Genomic DNA, 20,154 nt, shown 5'->3' with positions numbered 1-20,154 from the left:
GTACTGAAGGCCAGTCAGAAATATGATCCAGTAGCCAGTACCTTACAGCACACTGAAGAAGGGGACTGATCAGTAAGAACTCATTTAACAGATAATGAAACCAGCCCTCAACAATTGTGATTTACCCAGGAGTACATGGCATAGCCTCAGTTTTGTTATTCCCGGTTCTTAACTAGATGGTAAAGTACTTAATAACACGGTAAAGCATTTAATAACAAAGCACTGGCACCCCACAGGAAAAACTAAATTATTATTTACTACCACAGAAAAGCATTAGAACTACACAAAATTAACAGAGAATACTTAATAATAGTTAGTGTCTTGAATAAAGCAACACTATTATGAATATACAAATAAAGATTAAAAATCATAGCCATAGTTTAGAATACATCTAACTAGTAGTGGAACAGCTTTGCACAATGCTTTGGAACAAAAGGGTCATCTGTGAAGCATTTTAGGCATTTGCTCAATGTATCAACATCAGCGATGCACAGGGCATTCCACAGCTTGACTATTTCCTTTTTGACCAGGGCAACAGTCAAATACGTAATTTTTTAAAAAATATTTATTATTCTCACCTAAGATGCTAAGCATTTTCAAAAAATTTTATTAAAGAGTAGTTGTAATGGGAAAAACCAAACCTACAATTTACTGCCTCCTTAACAAATTAACTTAGTCTTACACAATGGACAGAAGGTCAACTTTTAAGTTTTTTCAGATTATAAAACAGGCCCCTCTGGATTATTATGTAGTTTACAGTATTCTTTTATAGTTTTACTTTTACTAGGGGAAAAGTCACCACCTATATGAAATTGTATGAGTTGATCCTGGAAACATATAAGAAATCTTGGACTATAATGGTGTTGCAGGGCTCAGCTGGAAGTTTATTTAAATTATTTTCTCAATAACCTCTTCCTCATCACTCTCATCATGCTCATTATATTTTCCACTTTATAGATTTCATCATATCCAAATGTGGTCCTTTGCTTTTTCCTGCCTTTTAGCTATGAGTGATCACAAAACCTGTTGTAAGCCTCAACTTTAAATAGGAGTACTCTTCATGGAGATGTAGTACAGTGGGATAAATAACCAGTCTATCAGCAAATGCCAGTTGCAGGAAAAAAGGAAATTCAATATGCTTTCCATGGCTTTAACATTAAACCTACACATATCAATAGACAAATAGCACTACATTTCATTGACAATCATATGGCCTCAAGAGGGTAAAAACTACATTAGGTCTAATTTGGAGAGGAGAATTCTCTGAAATATCAAAATTGGCATGGTTATGCTTTCACATCATAGTAATCAAGCCATTCCTTAATCAGTGGGAATAAAAGTTAATTTGTGTCTTTTAATAAATTAGAAAACACAAAAATGTTTTTACCAAGTTATATCAGTATTAAGTCTTGGCAATTTATTCACATCCATCCCAAACTCTGTCAAGAAAGTGGGATAACCAAGCTCACACAGAACTAGAGGGCCATATACCCCCCCCCCAAAAAAAAAAAGTACACTAATTTTTTATAACACAGTCAGTCTCAATATAAGTTGGTCTATTCCAGGAGTCAACTAAAATTAAACTTGATTTTTAAATCTTTTTTTCTTGGGGCACCTGGGTGGCTCAGTCGGTGGAGTGTCTGACTTCAGCTCAGGTCATGATCTCGCACTCCATGAGCTCTAGCCCCACATCAGGCTCTGTGCTAACAGCTCAGAGCCTGGAGCCCACTTTGGATTCAGTGCCTTCCTCTCTGCCCCCCGCCCCACACCCCACTTGCACTCTATTTTTTTCTCTCTCTCAAAAATAAATAAACATTAAAAAAAATTTTTAAATCTTTTTTTCTGGGCCTTCCCATTAGAGACCATGTAAGGAAGACAAGCCCAGGAAACAATCTTAAATGTATTTATTTTTAAAATTTTATTTAAATCCAAGCTAGTTAATATATAGTGTAATAATGATTTCAAGAGTAGAACTTAGTGATTCATCACTTACATATGACACCCAGTGTTCATCCCAACAAGTGCTCTCCTTTATGCCCATCACCCATTTAGCCCATTCCCCCACCCGACACCCCTCTAGCAACCTTCAGTTTGTTCTCTGTATTTAAGAGTCTCTTATGATTTCCCCCCCTCTCTTTTTTTATCTTATTTTTACCCTTCCCCTATGTTCATCTGTTTTGTTTATTAAATTCCACATGAGTGAGATTGCATATTTATCTTTCTCTGACTGACTTATTTCACTTAGCATAATACACTCTAGTTCCATCCACATTGTTGCAAATGGCAATTTCATTCTTTTTGATCGCCAAGTACTAAGATGTGGTATATATATATATACATCTTCTTTATCCATTCATCAGTCAATGAACATTGGGCTCTTTCCATACTTTGGCTATTGTTGATAGTGCTGCTATAAACACTGGGGTGCATGTGCCTCTTCAAAACAGCACTCTTGTTTCCTTTGGGTAAATACCTAGTAGTGCAATTGCTGGGTCGTAGGGTAGTTCTATTTTTAATTTTTTGAGGAATCTCCATACTGTTTTCCAGAGTGGCTGCACCAGTTTGCATTCCTACCAGCAGTGCAAGTGTTCCCCTTTCTCCGCAACCTCGCCAACGTCTGTTGTTTCCGGAGTTGTTAATATTAGCCATTCTGACAGGTGTGAGGTGGCATCTCATTGTGGTTTTGATTTGTATTTCCTTGATGATGAGTGGAAATAATCTTAAATTTAGTTCTTTGCTGATTCAATAATGTTTAGAAATTAGCATCCTGCAAAATTTGTCATCTTTTAGCCAAAGATATGAGAATAAGCAAACAGAAAGTATATAGATCGTTACTGGGAAATATGGTGACTAAAATCCATTCTATAGAAATGATTGGTTTTCAGTGACTCTACTCTTAAATCAAATCTCCTAGAAGTGTCCTAAAAGCTGGAAATCTGGCCATCTTGGTTTTGACTATGAACTGATTGATCAAGAAATCTAGGAGATGAATGATGAATCTTAAGGCCTGGTATGAGGGCAGGTCAAAGCCTGGGAAATACAAAACCAGGCAAAAGACCAGCAGAATAGTGCTAGTCACTTGTGGGTGGAGTATAGATGCCTGAGAATAACCAGTAGACTAGAACAGAATCTATGATTCAGAGAGCAGGCCAGTTATGACAGGTGTCAAAACCTCTATTTCAAAAGCTGGGCTACATTTATATTCTTTGTATTTTTAGTTAATTTTCCTATTTCTATATTTTGATATCCCCAAAACTATTCTTAAATGTTTCAGTTTGTCTCAATTATGCTAATGAAGAACCACAAGTATTTTGTTTATACTGGATTCAAAACGTTAAAAATAGGGGCGCCTGGGGGGCTCAGTCAGTTGAGCATCAGACTTCAGCTCAGGTCATGATCTCACACTCCGTGAGTTCAAGCCCCACATCGGGCTCTGTGCTGACAGCTCAGAGCCTGGAGCCCGCTTCAGATTCTGTGTCTCTCCCTCTCTCTGCCCCTCCCCTGCTCATGCTCTGTGTCTCTCTGTCTCAAAAATAAATAAAAACACTAAAAAAAAAAAAAAAACCTCTAAAAAAAAAGTAATTTACAAAATTTTAAAGATAGAAATTCCCCCTCAGGGTCAGCACAGAGCAGATATAATTCAAGAAAATCCCAAGGTGAAGGAACTACCATTTATGAAGTAAATGTGACTAAGGGAGGCTATATTACAGAGTCTAACCCATAGGTAAATCTGGATCAAGAGCAAGAAAACTTATTTGGGTTTTGTCCAAGGCTGCTTTTACTATGATTTGCTCCTGGGGCAGAAATAAGCAGTACAAAGAATAAAAATGTGATCTAGAGACGGATAGGAAGACAATATTCCTTTTGCCTCCCTTGTCTCAAGGAGGAATTCTAAGATACCACCTCTTTTTGACAGCCCACATGGGTGGGGCGGGGCGGGGGGGGGGGAGTCCATAAGAACAACAACAAAAATAGTTTATCATATGAGGCCATAATTATGCTACTTGGTGAGTGATGTCCACCAGGCTTATGTATAGGTCCCAAACCTTGAAATTCTTGCTGCTGAGCATTATGACAATTTCCCCTTACTTGTGCTTGCCCTGAAGCATCTAAGAGTTCTCTATTTATACCCTCTTATGAGGCTTTCCTTATGCAGGTCCCACTAGAGTCTACCAGAAACTACAATGTGTCAGTCACTGTGGAAGTTGTTTTATATATTTTCCCACATTTAATCAACATAATGTTATGATATAGGAATTATATCCCCATGTGTAAAAGAGAAAAATAAAGCTCAGAGAAGCTAAGTATTTAGCAATTAAGAAAAAGTATTTGAGGAGGGCACTTGTTGGGATGAGCACTGGGTGTTGCATGTAAACAATGAATCATAAGAAACTACCCCCAAAACCAAGAGCACACTGTATACACTGTATGTGAGCCAACTTGACAATAAATCATATCAAAGAAAAAAGAAAAAATATTTTGGAGAAAAATAGCTCGGCCACTTACTTGTGTAAACTATCTAATTTCTCTAGGCCTGTGTATAACTTTATTTATCAAATACAGAATAATAATGCTTGCCTCAAAGTATTACTATGCTGAGAAAATAATGAATGGAGAGCCTTTATCATAATAACTGCCATGAAGGAAATCCTTAATAAGTGACTATTTTTAATGTCTAATCATTCTTGAGTTTGGAAATCACATCCAGGGAGATGTAAGGTCGGGAGGGTGGGGAGGCAAAAAACAGAATCAAAGTCATTAGATAAGATGTCTTTTTCCACCTTTAGATTCTCCTTCCAATGCAAACTTTATTTTAGGGGAAGATGTCTCCTTACAGAAGATGGAGAATCATGATCTGGCTGATAAAGACTAAGTGATGAGAAAATTAAGGACAACTTCATAGGACAAGATCTCCCTTTGTCCATGGATATCTGGAGGTATGTTCTAGCACCACTTAAAAATATACCTGGATTCCTTAGGAGAAAGACAATCATACAAAAACATTTTGGCCAAAGGAATTAACAACTGAAGAAAGAGCATCTACCTTCCAGTTTAATGTAAGTCTCAATCAAATCACATCTCAAAGGTCTTCATTCCTTCTTCTGTGTATGTGTGTGTGTATGAAATAAAAAACAAAGAATAGCTTAACTTAATTTTTCAAGAGTGGAAATATCATTTCTTTGACCTTTCAAAGACAGTCTAGTAGAGTCTACCTTAGAGAGGGAAAACACAAACTACTGTACCACAATAGCTATGATCAGCAATTCTGATTATACAAATCTGTAAGCTATTATTAACCTACCAATCTTCCCTGTAACCAGATATTGCACGCCTTATCTGAGTTGAAGTCCTTTCCGTTGCTACGTAAACCCCTATACACAATATCAAAAGGCCAATCAGCATAATTAGGTATAATTAGCATTTATCACTTGGGAAACATCTCACCTCAGTCTTACCAAAGCTGCGTTATGTATTACTGATAATGAGATGATGCAGACCAGGCAGGGACAATGAGATTGTTGTTTCACCAGATTATTTCTCAGTAATTTCAGTCAAGTTAATTGAGAAATAGTTCATCAGCCCTGTAAGCCCTCCTGTCCTTTAGTTTGAAGTTTAATAATTGCTATAATCTAAAATCAGAAAGAAGTAGTTCTAGTAACTATCTCATAAACATGGTGTCTGGCAACGTAAGGAATGCAAAATACCCAAAGCAACAGTGGTTAAGTTAAATATGTCTTGGGCAACCTAACATGGTGATAAGCAGAATTTTCAATGATATCCCCAGAGGTTGAAAGACAAATATATACAGCTATAAATCCAAGTACTGAACCTATACTATGACACAAATAATAAAATCACAATCACAAAAATAATCACTCTAAACTGCTAATCTCCCTCATTATTTCAAAGAGACAGGCCACAGTCAATTTATGATCAATGATGTTCAAAAACAGCAGGTAAATTTGACTCTATTACCATGAAATATGGTAAGATATTATCACTAGAATGAAACTGTCACTTGAAAATCTAGTTTGGCAGTGTCTTATAAATTAAATAGACACTCAACATATGACACACAAATCCCACTCTGGATATTAATCCAAAAGGAATGAAAATACGTTTCTGCAAAAACATGTATGTTAGTGTTTATGGTGGCTTTATTCATAATCAACAAAACATATAAACAACCCAATGTCCTTCAACTGGTGAATGAATAAACTACCTGTGGTACATCCGTACAATGGAATATTACTTAGCAGTAAAAAGAATGAACTATCAATACACAAAACAACATGGGTGAATCTCAGATGCGTTATGCCAAGTGAAAGAAACCACACTCAAAAAGCTACATAATATGTGACTGCATTTACATAAAATTCTGGAAAAGGCAAAAAATAGGGATAGGAACAAACCTAATGACTGCCAAGGACTCAGGGTGGGGAGGTGCTGACTACAAAGGAGCATGAGGAAACTTCTCAGGGCTGCAGAATGTTCTGTATCTTGATTCTGGGGTGTGCTAACAAAACTGAAAGCATTTGTACATAAATTACAGTTTTATTGATTTAGAAAGGGGAAAAAAAAGAGGATCAGCGTTTATATCAGAAGAAAGTTCTAAGAAAGAAAAAACCCTTTGAAGAAACAAGAGCCCATAAATGTCTTTCCTATTATTGATGTCTTTCTGAACCAAAAGATGACAAGAGTGATTCGGAGGGAAAGTTGAATGAAAACATTGACAGACTCAACTTCTAACTGACTTATCAGAGAACACAGGCTTTTAGACAACCTATACACTATATTTGGGTAAGTGTAAAAATGAAATAGGGATTTTTACGTAATTTAAAAATCACCAGAGGGAAACAAAAACTGTTTTAATTTTAATTCTTACACCTAAAAATCTTGAAAATGATCAGTAAGATGGCATATTCTGCACACGTACAGATCCTCTCCACTGTACATTCGTAACTGTAGGGTTATTTCTCCAATGTCTGGCTACGCTTTTTCATTATTGTATCACTGCATTCTACCACAGCTGCCTGCAGTTACATTCCTACCCTGTGAAGCTGCATCCCAAGTTCCTTATAATTTCTGCTTAAAGACAGTAAAAGAAATCGCCTGGGGAAACTTGGATATCTTTCCATTTTTATTTTCAGTGAAATATTTAACATGTACTAAAAGGTGGTGTCAGAATCCTAATATACTTAAAACAAAATTCAACTTACAAAAAATTTAACATCGATTTATATCAACTTTAGGGCCCAACTTTTTTCATGTGTACATTTGCATATATTTTTCCATTTCTACATACAGTCATAAAATATATGCACAAAAATAATTCTTTAAATAATGATTTCAATCTAGAAAATATATGAAGATTAAATTCAAGCAATTTAATTAAATCGCTCAAACTTTAAACACTAAGAAATCAATAGCAAAATTCTCCTTTAAATACCACATAGTCTGCCCAACTCAAACCCTCTTCAGATCTGCCTTTCCCTATAAAATTGCAGTAAGTAAAGCATACAAGCACACAGCTCCAATTAACAGAATCGTGCCTAGAATTAGTCAGCATTTGGTCTAATGGTCTAAGTATGGCTAAAATTTTCAAAGGGACTGCTGAATGCGTGGCCTAATAATTCAATGCCCCTAATAATTCAGGAGCCCCTAATGATTCAATGCCCTTCTGCTTACTTCTATAGATTAATGCTAAAATGATCCAATAAACTGGTGGATTTTATTTGTAATTTCACTTAAAATAGCAGAGCAATATTTCAAAATCCCTACAATATTGCTGATGATGTAAATATATATGAATCTCTCGATTGTGGGGTAATTCTTTTCCTCTTCACAGTGGTAGGTTGTGTTAATACAACAATTTTTCTTTTACTGTTCACTAATGAGACAGTAATTGCCATGAGAATCCTACTGGGATAGACTTGTATATATAATAAGCCTAAGGACAGGTTTCATTGTATTTATAATGATTTTCAGATATACTGTGTTCTGCATGAATACATCAGTACCAAAAGGTTTTCTTTTCTATGGAAGATAAACTGCATATTTTCAGAAATGTGCAAACAGGAGAAATAAATTTAACTAGGGAGATTTCAGATTCTTATGTCTAGTAACTAAGTAGAAAAATAAATAAAAGAATGCTCTTTTGTATCAAAAACCTGTTAACTTTTCATTAGAAATCTGAAAAAGGTGCTATTTCAAAGTTTTTAATGTTTGTATTAGAAATGTAACTGCCAGCTTCAGTATGAGTTCCAATGTACTATAATGTAAAACTACATACACCACTTCAATTATTGATTGTATATGAAGGATATTTACAAGAAGATATTTTAATGTATTACTGGCTGACATCACTACCTTCAGAGTTTACTTAGGGTTATAAAGATATCTAGAAATACATTTTAAATAATATTTTCCAGTGATATATTCTAGTTGATCATTTGGGAATTATTGTCCTTGAAACCTCAGGTACTCTTCTGCTCTTAAATATGGTAGGTGTCACTTACCATTCAGCAGGGAAATGAACAAGAGTTCCAGTTTATATTCTTAGATTATAATCTCTACCAAAGCCCAAATGAAATGTAAAAAATGAATGGCACGTGGAATGCCTGGGTGGCTCAGTCAGTTAATCATCTGACTCTTGGTTTTGGCTCAGGTCATGATCTCGCAGGTCATGGGCTAGCCCCATGTCAGGATCTGTGTTGACAGTGCTGAGCCTGCTTAGGATTCTCTCTCTCCATCTCTCTCTCTGCCCCTCCCCCTCTCATAGGGCCTCTGTTTCTCTCAAAATAAATAAATAAAAACTTAAAAAAAAAAAGAAAAGAATAGCACCTTTCACGATGTCCCAAATCTGACAGAAATTCATCTGCATGACTTTGGAGTTCATTTCCTTCTAAATTCTTTAATTTCTTCAATTCACTTTGTAGAAAAAACCAGAGCTCTTTAGCTCCATTTTCAATCCTCCTCCTTAGGATTTCATGATCTTTCCCCAGACCTGCAGTCAAAGAATAAATAGTATCAGTATTCCCAACATTTTGATGAAGGACAATTTTAATTATTTGTGGTAATATCAATATACTAAAGCAGAAAAACACTATATAATCACCTACCATTTCTAGTTTGTTTCTTATAATTTTCAATCTGTTCTTTGGCCTTCAAAAGCTGCTCTTCTAAAGCACGAACCCTTCCTGAGGCTGGTCCCTGATCAATGGGGCCTTCTGGTATCCTGTAGTTTAGAAAAGATAATGCAAACATTTAGCTTATAAATTATGTAACAAAATTAAAGCTTACTTTGCTACAACATATTTATTGGTGACTCTAGGAGGCACAAACCATACATTACAATCAGGAAATAAAGTTTTCTCTCCAAACAATGGAATGATACTGAACAGAAACAGAAAAAAATAATCTAGCTCAGAGATCTATGATCTTCTAGGAATAAAGGAACCTTTAGAACTGTGTCCTAAAAACTCTCATCATATTACTTAGAAAAATACCATCATCAGTGGCAAAGTGGTCAATTCTTCATTAGTATCAAGAGCAACAAAGGTAAAGGAGAGGGTGACAAAAAGCTTAAGGGAAATAAGAAAACGTGTCTGAACATATACCTGTGTTCAAATAGCAAATACAAATTATTTCTGAATTAATCACAATATCAGGCTATGTAAATCTGTGTTCCAATTCATGAACTCATGACCTTAGATTACTAAGTATTGGTTTTATAGAAGGGAAAGACAAGAGTAGAAGATGAAGTATATCAGAAAAAAGATGAATATTAATATCCTATTTGTTTCTATCAGAAATGAAAAATACCAATTAACAATATAAAATGTTGGAACACAGCAGAACAACTCTGGGGTCTCTTGTTTACATTATTAACATATCTGTACAACTTCTTTCCAAACTGTACTTGTTTCTAACATGTTTTGTTTTTATATGGCTTTGGCAGTATTCTGTACTCCATTCTGGCTACAAAAGGTATCTACGTCCTAATCCTGGAGCTTACAAATGCTCCTTTACATGGCACAAAAACCTTGAAATGTGTGATTAAGTTAAGAATTTTGAGATGGGGAGATAGTCTTGGATTATCCAGGTGGACCCTGATGGTAATTACAAGTATTCTTATAAGAGAGAGGCAGAGGGAGATTTCATCCCAAGAGAGGAGAAGATTGTGTGGCTATTAGCTTTAAAGATGGAGGAAGGGGTCATGAGCAAAAATACGAGGAATGCATCTTTAGAAGCTGAGAAAAAGCAAGGAAACAGATTCTCCCCTACAGTTTCCTAGAGGAATGTGGTCCTGCTGACACTGTGGCTTTGGCCCAGTTAAACTCATTTCAGACATCTGATGTCCCAAACTGTTAAGAGAATAACTTTTCATTGTTTTAAGCCACAAAGTGGTATCTGTTATAGTGGCAATAGGAAACTAACACACATACACACATATATATAAACACTTACATACATACATTTGCATAATTATTATGAAGATTAAATAATGGCTGATTTTTCTTCCAAAATCTATAAAAGAACTCAGTGTTTGGCAATAAACTATCAGGACAATAAACTATCTGGGCTCAGTCATGTTAAAGACGAGCTATAATCTCAAAATATCTGGGTATGTATTCTTACCATTACAATCATTTTAAGGGAACTTAATTTTTTTTTAACGCTTATTTATTTTTGAGAGAGGCAGACAGAGAATGAGCAGGGGAAAGGCAGAGAGAGAGGGAGACACAGAATCCAAAGCAGGTTCCAGGCTCTGAGCTGTCAGCACAGAGCACAATATGGGCTCAAACTCACAAACCGTGAGATCATCATGACCTGAGCCAAAGTCGGACGCTTAACTGACTGAGCCATTCAGGTGTCCTGGGAACTTAATTTTTAAAATATACTTGGCAGAACTTAAATTCAGATGTCAGCTTAGTCCTTTGATGCAAAGACACTAACGCAGATTTTTTATACCTTTTCTTACATTCTTTTATATAATAAGACTACAGAGGCCAAATTAACTATTACGTACCTATACCACTTCAGTATACATGTTTAGTAAAGAAGCTCTAGCAGTGTAATAAGGTATTCTATAGTTGTATGCATTAACACTGAATGGGAGCATGAAAAATAACCATTCTCTAATCATGAGTATCCCAGGCTACAACATTTGAATTATAAAGCCTTCATTTGTATACATACAAAGTGAATAATGACACAATAAGTAGAGCTGTTAGGTGCACAATTACCCAATTTATAAGCTCAAATGTGTGTACATTCATAAATGAGGCATTTCCTGGTATCTAGTTTTTAAAATTTGGCTCCTAATCTCTTTCTGAATTAGATGGCTGATTTCAAGGAAATAATTTGAAAACAGAATAAAACTACCACCTCTTGAAAGTAGTCAAGGAATTAATCTTGACAACAATATGTCATAAGACAAGAATGTCGTTTCCCTTAATGATACAAAATCTCAGACAATACAAAGATATGTCTAGGTTCTCTGTTTTATCTCATTTCTTCATATACTGATGGAAAAACATCAAGGTAAAACAGGCAAGAAAAAAACAGCATAAAATGATTTCAGCAGATTTCCATTAAGTATTAAATCTAATCTAATTTTAGTAAAACACATAATAAATAAGAGTACATTATTATATATAATATAGTAAATACATAATATAATTATATTAAATACATAAGTGACATTATATTATTATATATAATAATCTAATCCAACTGTGGATAAACTGTAGGTAAAGAAAAGTAATGGAGAAGCCAGTAAAAAAACGGTACACAATAAAGACTATTCTTTCTAAAACGTATCAAGAAAAGAGTCAATCTGAAAGGACATTATCTGAATATTTGGGAATTGAATGTTGTTCTTTTTTTTTATTATTATTATCATACTCACTTTGCAAAAGATATACAGGACATCTTCTGGCAAGATGAAGCAACAGAGATTAAATTTACCATAATGCCCAAAACCAATGAAAACCCAGACAAAATATATGAAACAATGATTTAATAAACCGGTTTAATTACTGACTAGAATCAGGAGAAAGACATCAGAAAGACAGCAAAATAGGTAGTTCCCAACTTTGGTCCCCTTCAGGGAAAGGGCAACTAGCAACTATCTATAAATATTTGTCAAGATTCCAGAACATGGGGGTGAGGCTGAAGCAACCCCTTGGACAAGAAAAACATTAGAAGGATAAGAGGAGCGATTTCACTTTGACTGCACTGCTCCTCCTCCAGGTCAGTGTGGTGCTACACAAGGGGTTCTCCCTGGACCTACACCTTCTCCAGTGACAAAAGGAGGAGAGCAAAGGGGACATCAAGCTTCCCTAGCATTCCTGATGCTTCCTGGGAGGCCCACTTAAGTACTGCCTCATGGAGAGTACTGGGGGAATCAGCTACAAGACAGAGAAAGGGAGAATGACTCACAGCAACAAATGTGCAGATCTCGGCTGACTGCATTCCTATTGGTGGTAGAGCCTGAGAAGAGATCCCAACTCCTGGCTCTGATCATTTGCAGAGCTGAGCCAATGCTCCCAACTGGCCAGGGAGCTTAAATGGCAGTTCTGAATGGTTTGGGTCCCTAGCTAGAGGAACAACTCAGTGAGGAGCCCTACCTACACAAGGAGCAAGTCAGCAACCCTGCTCAAATGCTGAGCATAGCCTCCAGCCCCACTTAAGCAGGAAGGCAGCCCTAAGCCGCTGGGCCTCTGTAGCACATCCTACGGCCTACCAGAGCAGAGAAACAAGTCAGTGGGCATACTTAACTGCTGAGCATAGCCTCCAGCCCCACTCAACAGGGAAGCCTAACCAAAGACATGGTCAGCCATGGGCAGCATACAACACATCCTATGGCCTGCGTAGGCAGGAAAGCAAGTCAGTAGCCCCACCAAACTGCTCAGTGTAGCCTTCATAGCCTCCAGCCATTCCTGTCCGGGAATCCTGACCAGGGATTGAAGCAGCCACAGAGCCCATTCTACAGCTCCATTCAGGTAGGGAGCCAAGCCCAGCAGCACCACCCTACTGTTGAACATAGCCTCCAGCCCTATCTCAGGCTGCCCAGCCAGAGACCCTGGCCAGCTCTGGAGCCCAACCTGACAGCCCTACCCAACAGCACAGATAGCCTACAGCCCCATGCAATTGCTGAGCATAGCTTGCAGACTCACCCTGACAGAATGCTCAGCCAGCCACCTCACCTAATCACAAAGCATAGCCTGTAGCTCCACCTGCCCAGTGAACCCAGTGCAACCCTGCCTGACCATGGAGCACAGCCTTCAGCTCCATCCAACTGTTGGGTAGCTGGCAGCCCTACCCAACCAGGAAGTCCAGCAAGACACACTGTCAAATAGCAGAGCATAGCCAGTACCCTGCTCAATCGCAGGAGCCTAGCTTGTAGCCCCATCCAATTTGGGGGTACAGCCTACAGCCCCACCTGATCAAGGAGCACAGCCTGAGTGAGGTCCAATCTGATTGCAAAACTGTGTATGGCCTTAACTGAATGTAGAGTCCAGCCAGTGGCACCATCAGGCCAGAGGGCACAGCCTGGGGACCTCAACTGACCAGAGGCAATTGCAGAGGTCAGCATGTGGCCTTACCCAATCACAGAGTGCAACCAGCAGCACCATCCTACCAGGAAACATAGCATGCAACCTGCCTAACCGTATGTGATCGCAAAGCTCAGGAAGTAGTTCTATGTGAACACAGATACAAGCCAGCAGTTATACTTGAATGCAGAGCCCAGCCATCAGACCCACCTGACTTGCAGAACAATGGCAGGTCCCCTGACCAACCTCAGAGCATAGACATTGGCCCCATCCAACTAGAGACCCTGAGAGAAAGCACTGCTTGCCTGAAGCTGCTACCAGCTGCCTGTCCAGAACCTCTAGCTGAGCCAAATGGTGAAGGACTTTCCTTGCTGAAGCAAACCTATAAAGGCTCATTGCTCAAATGAGCAAATACCAAAATAAGAATATGAGAATCAGGACAAATCAGGTAAACATGATACCACCAAAGGAAACTAATAAAGTTCTAATAACTAACCTTAAAGAAATAAAGATCTATTAACTGTATAAAAAAGAATTCAGAATAATCCTCTTAAAGGAATATGGTAACTACAAGATAACACAGACAACCAAACAAAATTAGGAAAACAATACATAAACAAAATGGGAGGTTCAACAAAGAAACAGAAACCATAAAAAAAAAAAAAACAAAAAAGCAATTCTAGAGCTTGAAAATTCAATAATTTAACTGAAGAATTCAATAGAGAGCTTCTGACCAAGCAGAAGAAAGAATGAGTGAATCTGAAGTAGGTCATTTGAAATTATCCAATCAAAGGAGCAAGACAGAAAATTTTTAAAAAGTGAAGAAAGACTACATGAATTATGAGATTCCATAAAATAAATAATTTATAATTACTGGAGTCCTCCAGTAAGGAAAAGAGAAAGAGACAGAAAGAAATAACTTCCCAAATCTGGTGAGATATCTGGACATCCAACTTCATACAGCTTGAAAGACCCCAAATAGTTTCAACCCAAAAAAATCCTCTCTAAGACACATTATGACAAAACTATCTAAAATCAAAAACAGAAAATTTTTAAAGCAGCAAGAGAAAAGAAAAAATCCTCACATATAAGGGAACCTCCACAAGGCTATCAGTGGCTTTCTCAGCAGAACCTTACAGGTCAGGAGAGAGTGGGATAATATATTCAAAGTACTGTAAGAAAAATAATACCAATTAAGAACACTTTATGTAGCAAAGCTGTCCTTCAAAAATGATGTAGAGACAAAGAATTTTCAAGAGCAACAAAAACTGAAGGAGTTCATCACCACCAGACCAGGTTTATAAGAAATGCTAAAAGTTCTTCAAGCTGAAAAGATGCTGATTAGTAACATAAAAATATATAAAAATATAAAACACAGTGGTAAAGGAAAGTCTATAACCAAACTCAGAATACTATAGTACTGTAATATGGTAGTGTTTTAATGATTTCATTCTGGCATAAAAGTTAAAAGATTTTAAATACAATTTTTTGTTAACCCTTAACACAATATAAAAGTGTATAATTGTTACATCAAAAACAGAAAATGTGGGGAAGGAGTAAAAGAGTAGAGTTGTTTTGTTTTTTTGTTTTTTTTTTTTTTTATATGATCAAACTTAAGTTGTAATCAGCTTAAAATAGACTGTTTTACCTGTAAGATGTTTCATATAACACAAAACAAAAGCCAACAGTAGATCTACAAAAGAGAAGAGAAGAGAATCAAAGAATACCACCAAGTAAAATCACTGATCACAAAGGAAGACAGCAAGAGAGGAAGAAAGAGGAGAAAAAAACCCTACAAAATAGCCAGAAATGGTAAGTGTTTACCTACCAGTAAGTGCTTTAAATGTAAATAGATTAAATTCTCCAATCAAAAGGAATAGAGTGGCTGAATGGCTAAAACAAACAAACAAAAAGCAAAAACAAAAAAAAACAAGATCTAAGTATATGCTGCTTACAATACTTAACATCAGATTTAAAGGCACACATAGGCTTACAGTGAAAGGATGAAAAAAGATATTCCATGAAAATGGTAACCAAGAGACAGCAGGGATAGCTATACTTATACCAGACAAAATAGACTTTAAGTCAAAAACTGTAACAAAAGACAAAGAAGTTCGTTATAAAATGGTAAAGGGGTCAATTCTTCAAGAACCTATAACAACTGTAAATTTATATGCACCTAACATTAGAGCACCTAAATATATTAAGCGAATATTACCAGACCTGAGGGGAGAAATAGACAGCAATAGATACTAGGTCCCAGTATTGTAGGGCTCCCACCTCCAACAATAGATTGATCATCTGAACATAAAATCAGTAAGGAAATACTGGACTTGAACTATACTTTTGACAAAATGTGCCTCACAAACATATACAGAATATTCCAAACAATAGCAGCAGAATACACATTTAAGCACATAGGGAACATTCTCCAGACAGATCATATTTTAGGTCACAAAAAATGTCTTAGTAAATTTAGTAGATTGAAATCATACCAAGTATCTTTCCTGACCAAACAGTATGAAACTAGGACTAGCTAACAGGAGAAAAACTGAAAAATTCACAAATATGTGAAAATAAAAACAACACACTCCTGAACAAAAAATGGGCCAAAGAAAAAAATTAAAAAGGAAATTAAAAAATATCAAATGAAAATGGAAAAACAACATACAAAACATAGGGGATACAGAAAAGCAGATCTAAGACGGAAGATGGTAGGGATCAATACTTACATTAAGAAAAGACAGATTCGAATAAACAAACTAAATTTATATTTTAAGGAAACAGGAAAAGAACAAACTAACCCCAAGCAAGCAGAAGGAAGGAAATAATAAAGATCTGAACAGAAATAAATGCAATAGAGAAGAGGAAAACAGTAAGATAACTCAACGAAACTAAAAGTTGGTTTTTTTAAAAGATAAACAAAATTGACAACTCTTTAGCTAGATTTACCAAGAAAAAAAAAAAGAATAAAAAAAAGTAGAGGTTTTCCAGGGCTCTTTACAAGGGGACTTGGTAAGACATTGTAGCAGACCAACAGCTGCAGTTGCCATTTTTGTCTTCAGCTTCACAATGTTTCCCATGGCCAAAATATGTTCTAAGTGGTCTCCCAGTTCAAAGCATTCAGCCAATAATGGCAAGGTAGGAAGGACCACCTGATTTCCATGACAAATATGTTAATGCTCTATTAGCTACTGGAGTCACCTTCTGTGTTGCAGCAACACAAATCAGAATAGAATGAAACCTATCCCCTGTTGGCAGAGTCATCCCAAAGGAATGAAGAGATCAGTAATCATCCCAGCTGGTGTAATACTCAATTGTTTCAAAACCAACTTATAATGGATGCCAAGTGAAAGCACTGTGCACCCATTAAAATATAGCATGACTGAAGAAATAATGTACATTTAAAATCTTAAGAGATGAAAGAGAAGAAGTTACAACTGATACCACAGAAATTCAAAGAATCGTAAGAGATTATTATGAATAATTATATGCGAGCAAACTGGACAACCTAGGAGAAATGAATACATTCCTAAAAACATACATCCTGTCATGACATGGATCAAGAAGAAATAAAAAATTTAATAGACTAATAATGAATAAGAAGATTGAGCAATCAACCAAAAACCTCCTAACAAAGAAAATTCCAGGACCAGATGGCTTCAAGGACAAATTCTACAAAACATTTTAAAAAAATTAGTGCCAATCCTTTTCAAACTGTCCCAGAAAACTGAAGAAAGGGAACACTTCCAAACTCATTTTACAAGGCCAGCATTACCCTGCTACTGGAGCCAGATAAGGACACTACAAGGAAAGAAAACTACCAGCCAATATCCCTGATGAATATAGATGAAAAAAATTCTCAAAAAAAATTTTAGCAAATACTAGCAAACCAAATTAAACAGCACTTTAAAAGGATCATATACCATGATCAAGTGGGATTCATCCCTGGGATACAAGGATGGTTCAATATATGCAATGAGTAAATGTGATACATCACATTAACAGAATAAAATATAAAAATCATATGATTATCTCAATAGATTCTGAAAAAGCATTTGATACAATTCAACATTCTTTCATGGTAAGATATCTTAACAAAGTGGGTGTAGGAGAAATGTACCTCTACATAATATAGGCCACGTATGACAAGCCTACAGGTAAAAGGTTGAAAGTTTTTAGGAAAAAGTGTCTTTGCTTGCAAATGATTTAACTTTGTATATAAAAAAATCCTAAAGACTCCATAAAAAACTGTTAGAACTAATCAATAAATTCAGTAAAGTAGCAGGATACAAAAGTAACATACAAAAACCAGCTGCACTTCTATACACTAATAATGATACATCAGAAAAAGAAATTTTTAAAAATCCACTTACAATAGCATCAGAAAATATAAAATACTTAGGAATAAAAGGGAGTTGAAAGATTTGTACACCAAAAACTCTGATAAAAGAAATGGAAGAGGGCACAAATAGAAAATTACTCATGTTCTTAAATCAGAAAAATTAACATTGTAAATACCCATACTACCCACAACACAATCCTTGTCAAATTCCCATGACATTTTTCACAGAAACAAACAAAAAAAAATCCTAAAATTTGTATGGAAACACAAATGACACTGAAGATAAAAAATACTAAGAATGGGGCGCCTGGGTGGCTTGGTCGGTTAAGCGTCCGACTTCGGCTCAGGTCATGATCTCACGGTCCGTGGGTTCGAGCCCCGCGTCAGGCTCTGTGCTGACCACTCAGAGCCTGGAGCCTGTTTCAGATTCTGTGTCTCCCTCTCTCTGTGACCCTCCCCCGTTCATGCTCTGTCTCTCTCTGTCTCAAAAATAAATAAACGTTAAAAAAAAAAAAAATTTGGGGCGCCTGGGTGGCGCAGTCGGTTAAGCGTCCGACTTCAGCCAGGTCACGATCTCGCGGTCCGTGAGTTCGAGCCCCGCATCAGGCTCTGGGCTGATGGCTCGGAGCCTGGAGCCTGTTTCCGATTCTGTGTCTCCCTCTCTCTCTGCCCCTCCCCCGTTCATGCTCTGTCTCTCTCTGTCCCAAAAATAAATAAAAAAACGTTGAAAAAAAAAAAATTTAAAAAAAAAAAAAAAAAATTAAAAAAAAAAATACTAAGAATGAATAAACCTGAAGGCATCACCTTTCCTCATTTCAAACTATATTACAAACCTGTAGAAATTAAAGCAGCATGGTATGGCATAAAAACAGATATACAGACCAATGGAACAGAATCAGGGGCTCAGAAATAAGCCCTTGCATATACATCAACTAATATTTGACAAGGGAGCCAGGAATACTCAATGGGAAAAGGCTAGTTCTCTTCAAGAAATGATGCTGAGAAAACTGGACAACCATACACAAAAGAATGGAATTGGACCCCTCCCTTAACCACCACTTATAAAAAGTAACTAAAAATGTATTAAAAACTTAAATGAAAGGCCTGAAACCATAAAAGTCTAGAGGAAAACAGGGAAAAAATGACATTGATCTAGGCAATGATTTTTTGGATATGACACCAAAAGCAAAAATCAACAATTAGGACTACATCAAATTAAAAAGCTTCTACACAGCAGCCAAAATGATCAACAGAATGAAAAGGCAATCTACTGAATGGGAGAAAATATGTACAAACCATATAGCTGATAAGGGGCTAATATCAAAAATCTATAAAATATTCCATGGATCAAATAATCAGAAGTATTCCTTTTAAAGTTCAGAACAACAGAAGAAATGTCGGTCATAACTAGTTCTATTCACCACTGTGCTGAAAATATCAGCAAGGTAGTAAGAAGGATGTAAGTCAGTCATAGAAAAGGAAGAAACCACTGTGTTATTCACAGATGATATGATTTTTAATGTAGAAAATCCAAGATAATCTACAAATTAATTACACTAAGAGAGTTTAGGGGAATTTCTAGATGCAATATTAAGATATAAAAATTAGCTTAATGTTCCTAAACAACAATAAGCACAAATTACAAAATGTATCTTTAAAAAATATCACTTTTAAAATAGCAATAAAAAAATGATAAAGTACTAAGGAATAAATCTAACAAAAAAGCAATACGATTTGTATGGGGGGAAAATACATTTTTCTGAAGAAGTAATTGTTCCCCAAATCGATCTATATATTAAGATGCAATACTAATAAAAATTACCAAAAAAATGTAATTGACTTTGACAAGGTGATCCTAAAATTCATATGAAAAACCAAAATCCCCAAATAGATTATGTAATTTTGCAAAATAATAATTTAAACAATGTGGTATGGCATAAGGCCAGATAAATAGACTAATGGAACAGAATAAAGCACTTAGAAATAGATCCCAGCATGTATGACAGAGGGATCTTCTAAATTACTAGGGAAAAGATAAATTATTCAATAAATGATCACTAAGACTTCTGGCTTCCTACTTAGGAAATATGAAAATTAAATAATCTGACAATTAAAACTTTAAAATTTTACATTCTTCAAGATCTTGGGAAAGAGACAAATTTGAAAAATAAGATTTTAAAAGCACAAACCATAAAAAGAAATATTGATAAATCTGAGTGCCCTGAATAAGAATTTCTATGCAATATA

General features: G+C 36.1%; 1 protein-coding gene across 16 annotated transcripts in view; it reads right to left on the bottom strand.

The window, feature by feature from the left end:
* Positions 1–20,154, bottom strand: part of FUT8 (fucosyltransferase 8) — a 311,734-nt gene that overhangs the window by 94,341 nt on the left and 197,239 nt on the right. For all 16 annotated transcript variants that reach the window (XM_078448128.2, XM_078448123.2, XM_078448134.2 and 13 more), the window contains 2 exons: positions 9,123–9,238; positions 8,845–9,007 (listed from right to left, as the gene is read on the bottom strand). In XM_078448128.2, coding sequence (XP_078304254.1) covers positions 8,845–9,007; positions 9,123–9,238 — 279 coding nt within the window. The remainder of the gene's footprint in view (positions 1–8,844; positions 9,008–9,122; positions 9,239–20,154) is intronic.

The sequence above is a fragment of the Panthera onca genome, chromosome B3 (genome assembly GCF_046562875.1).
Source record: "Panthera onca isolate mPanOnc1 chromosome B3, mPanOnc1 haplotype 2, whole genome shotgun sequence".
Taxonomy (NCBI): Eukaryota; Metazoa; Chordata; class Mammalia; order Carnivora; family Felidae; genus Panthera; species Panthera onca.
This window is presented reverse-complemented; position numbering and strand designations above follow the sequence as displayed.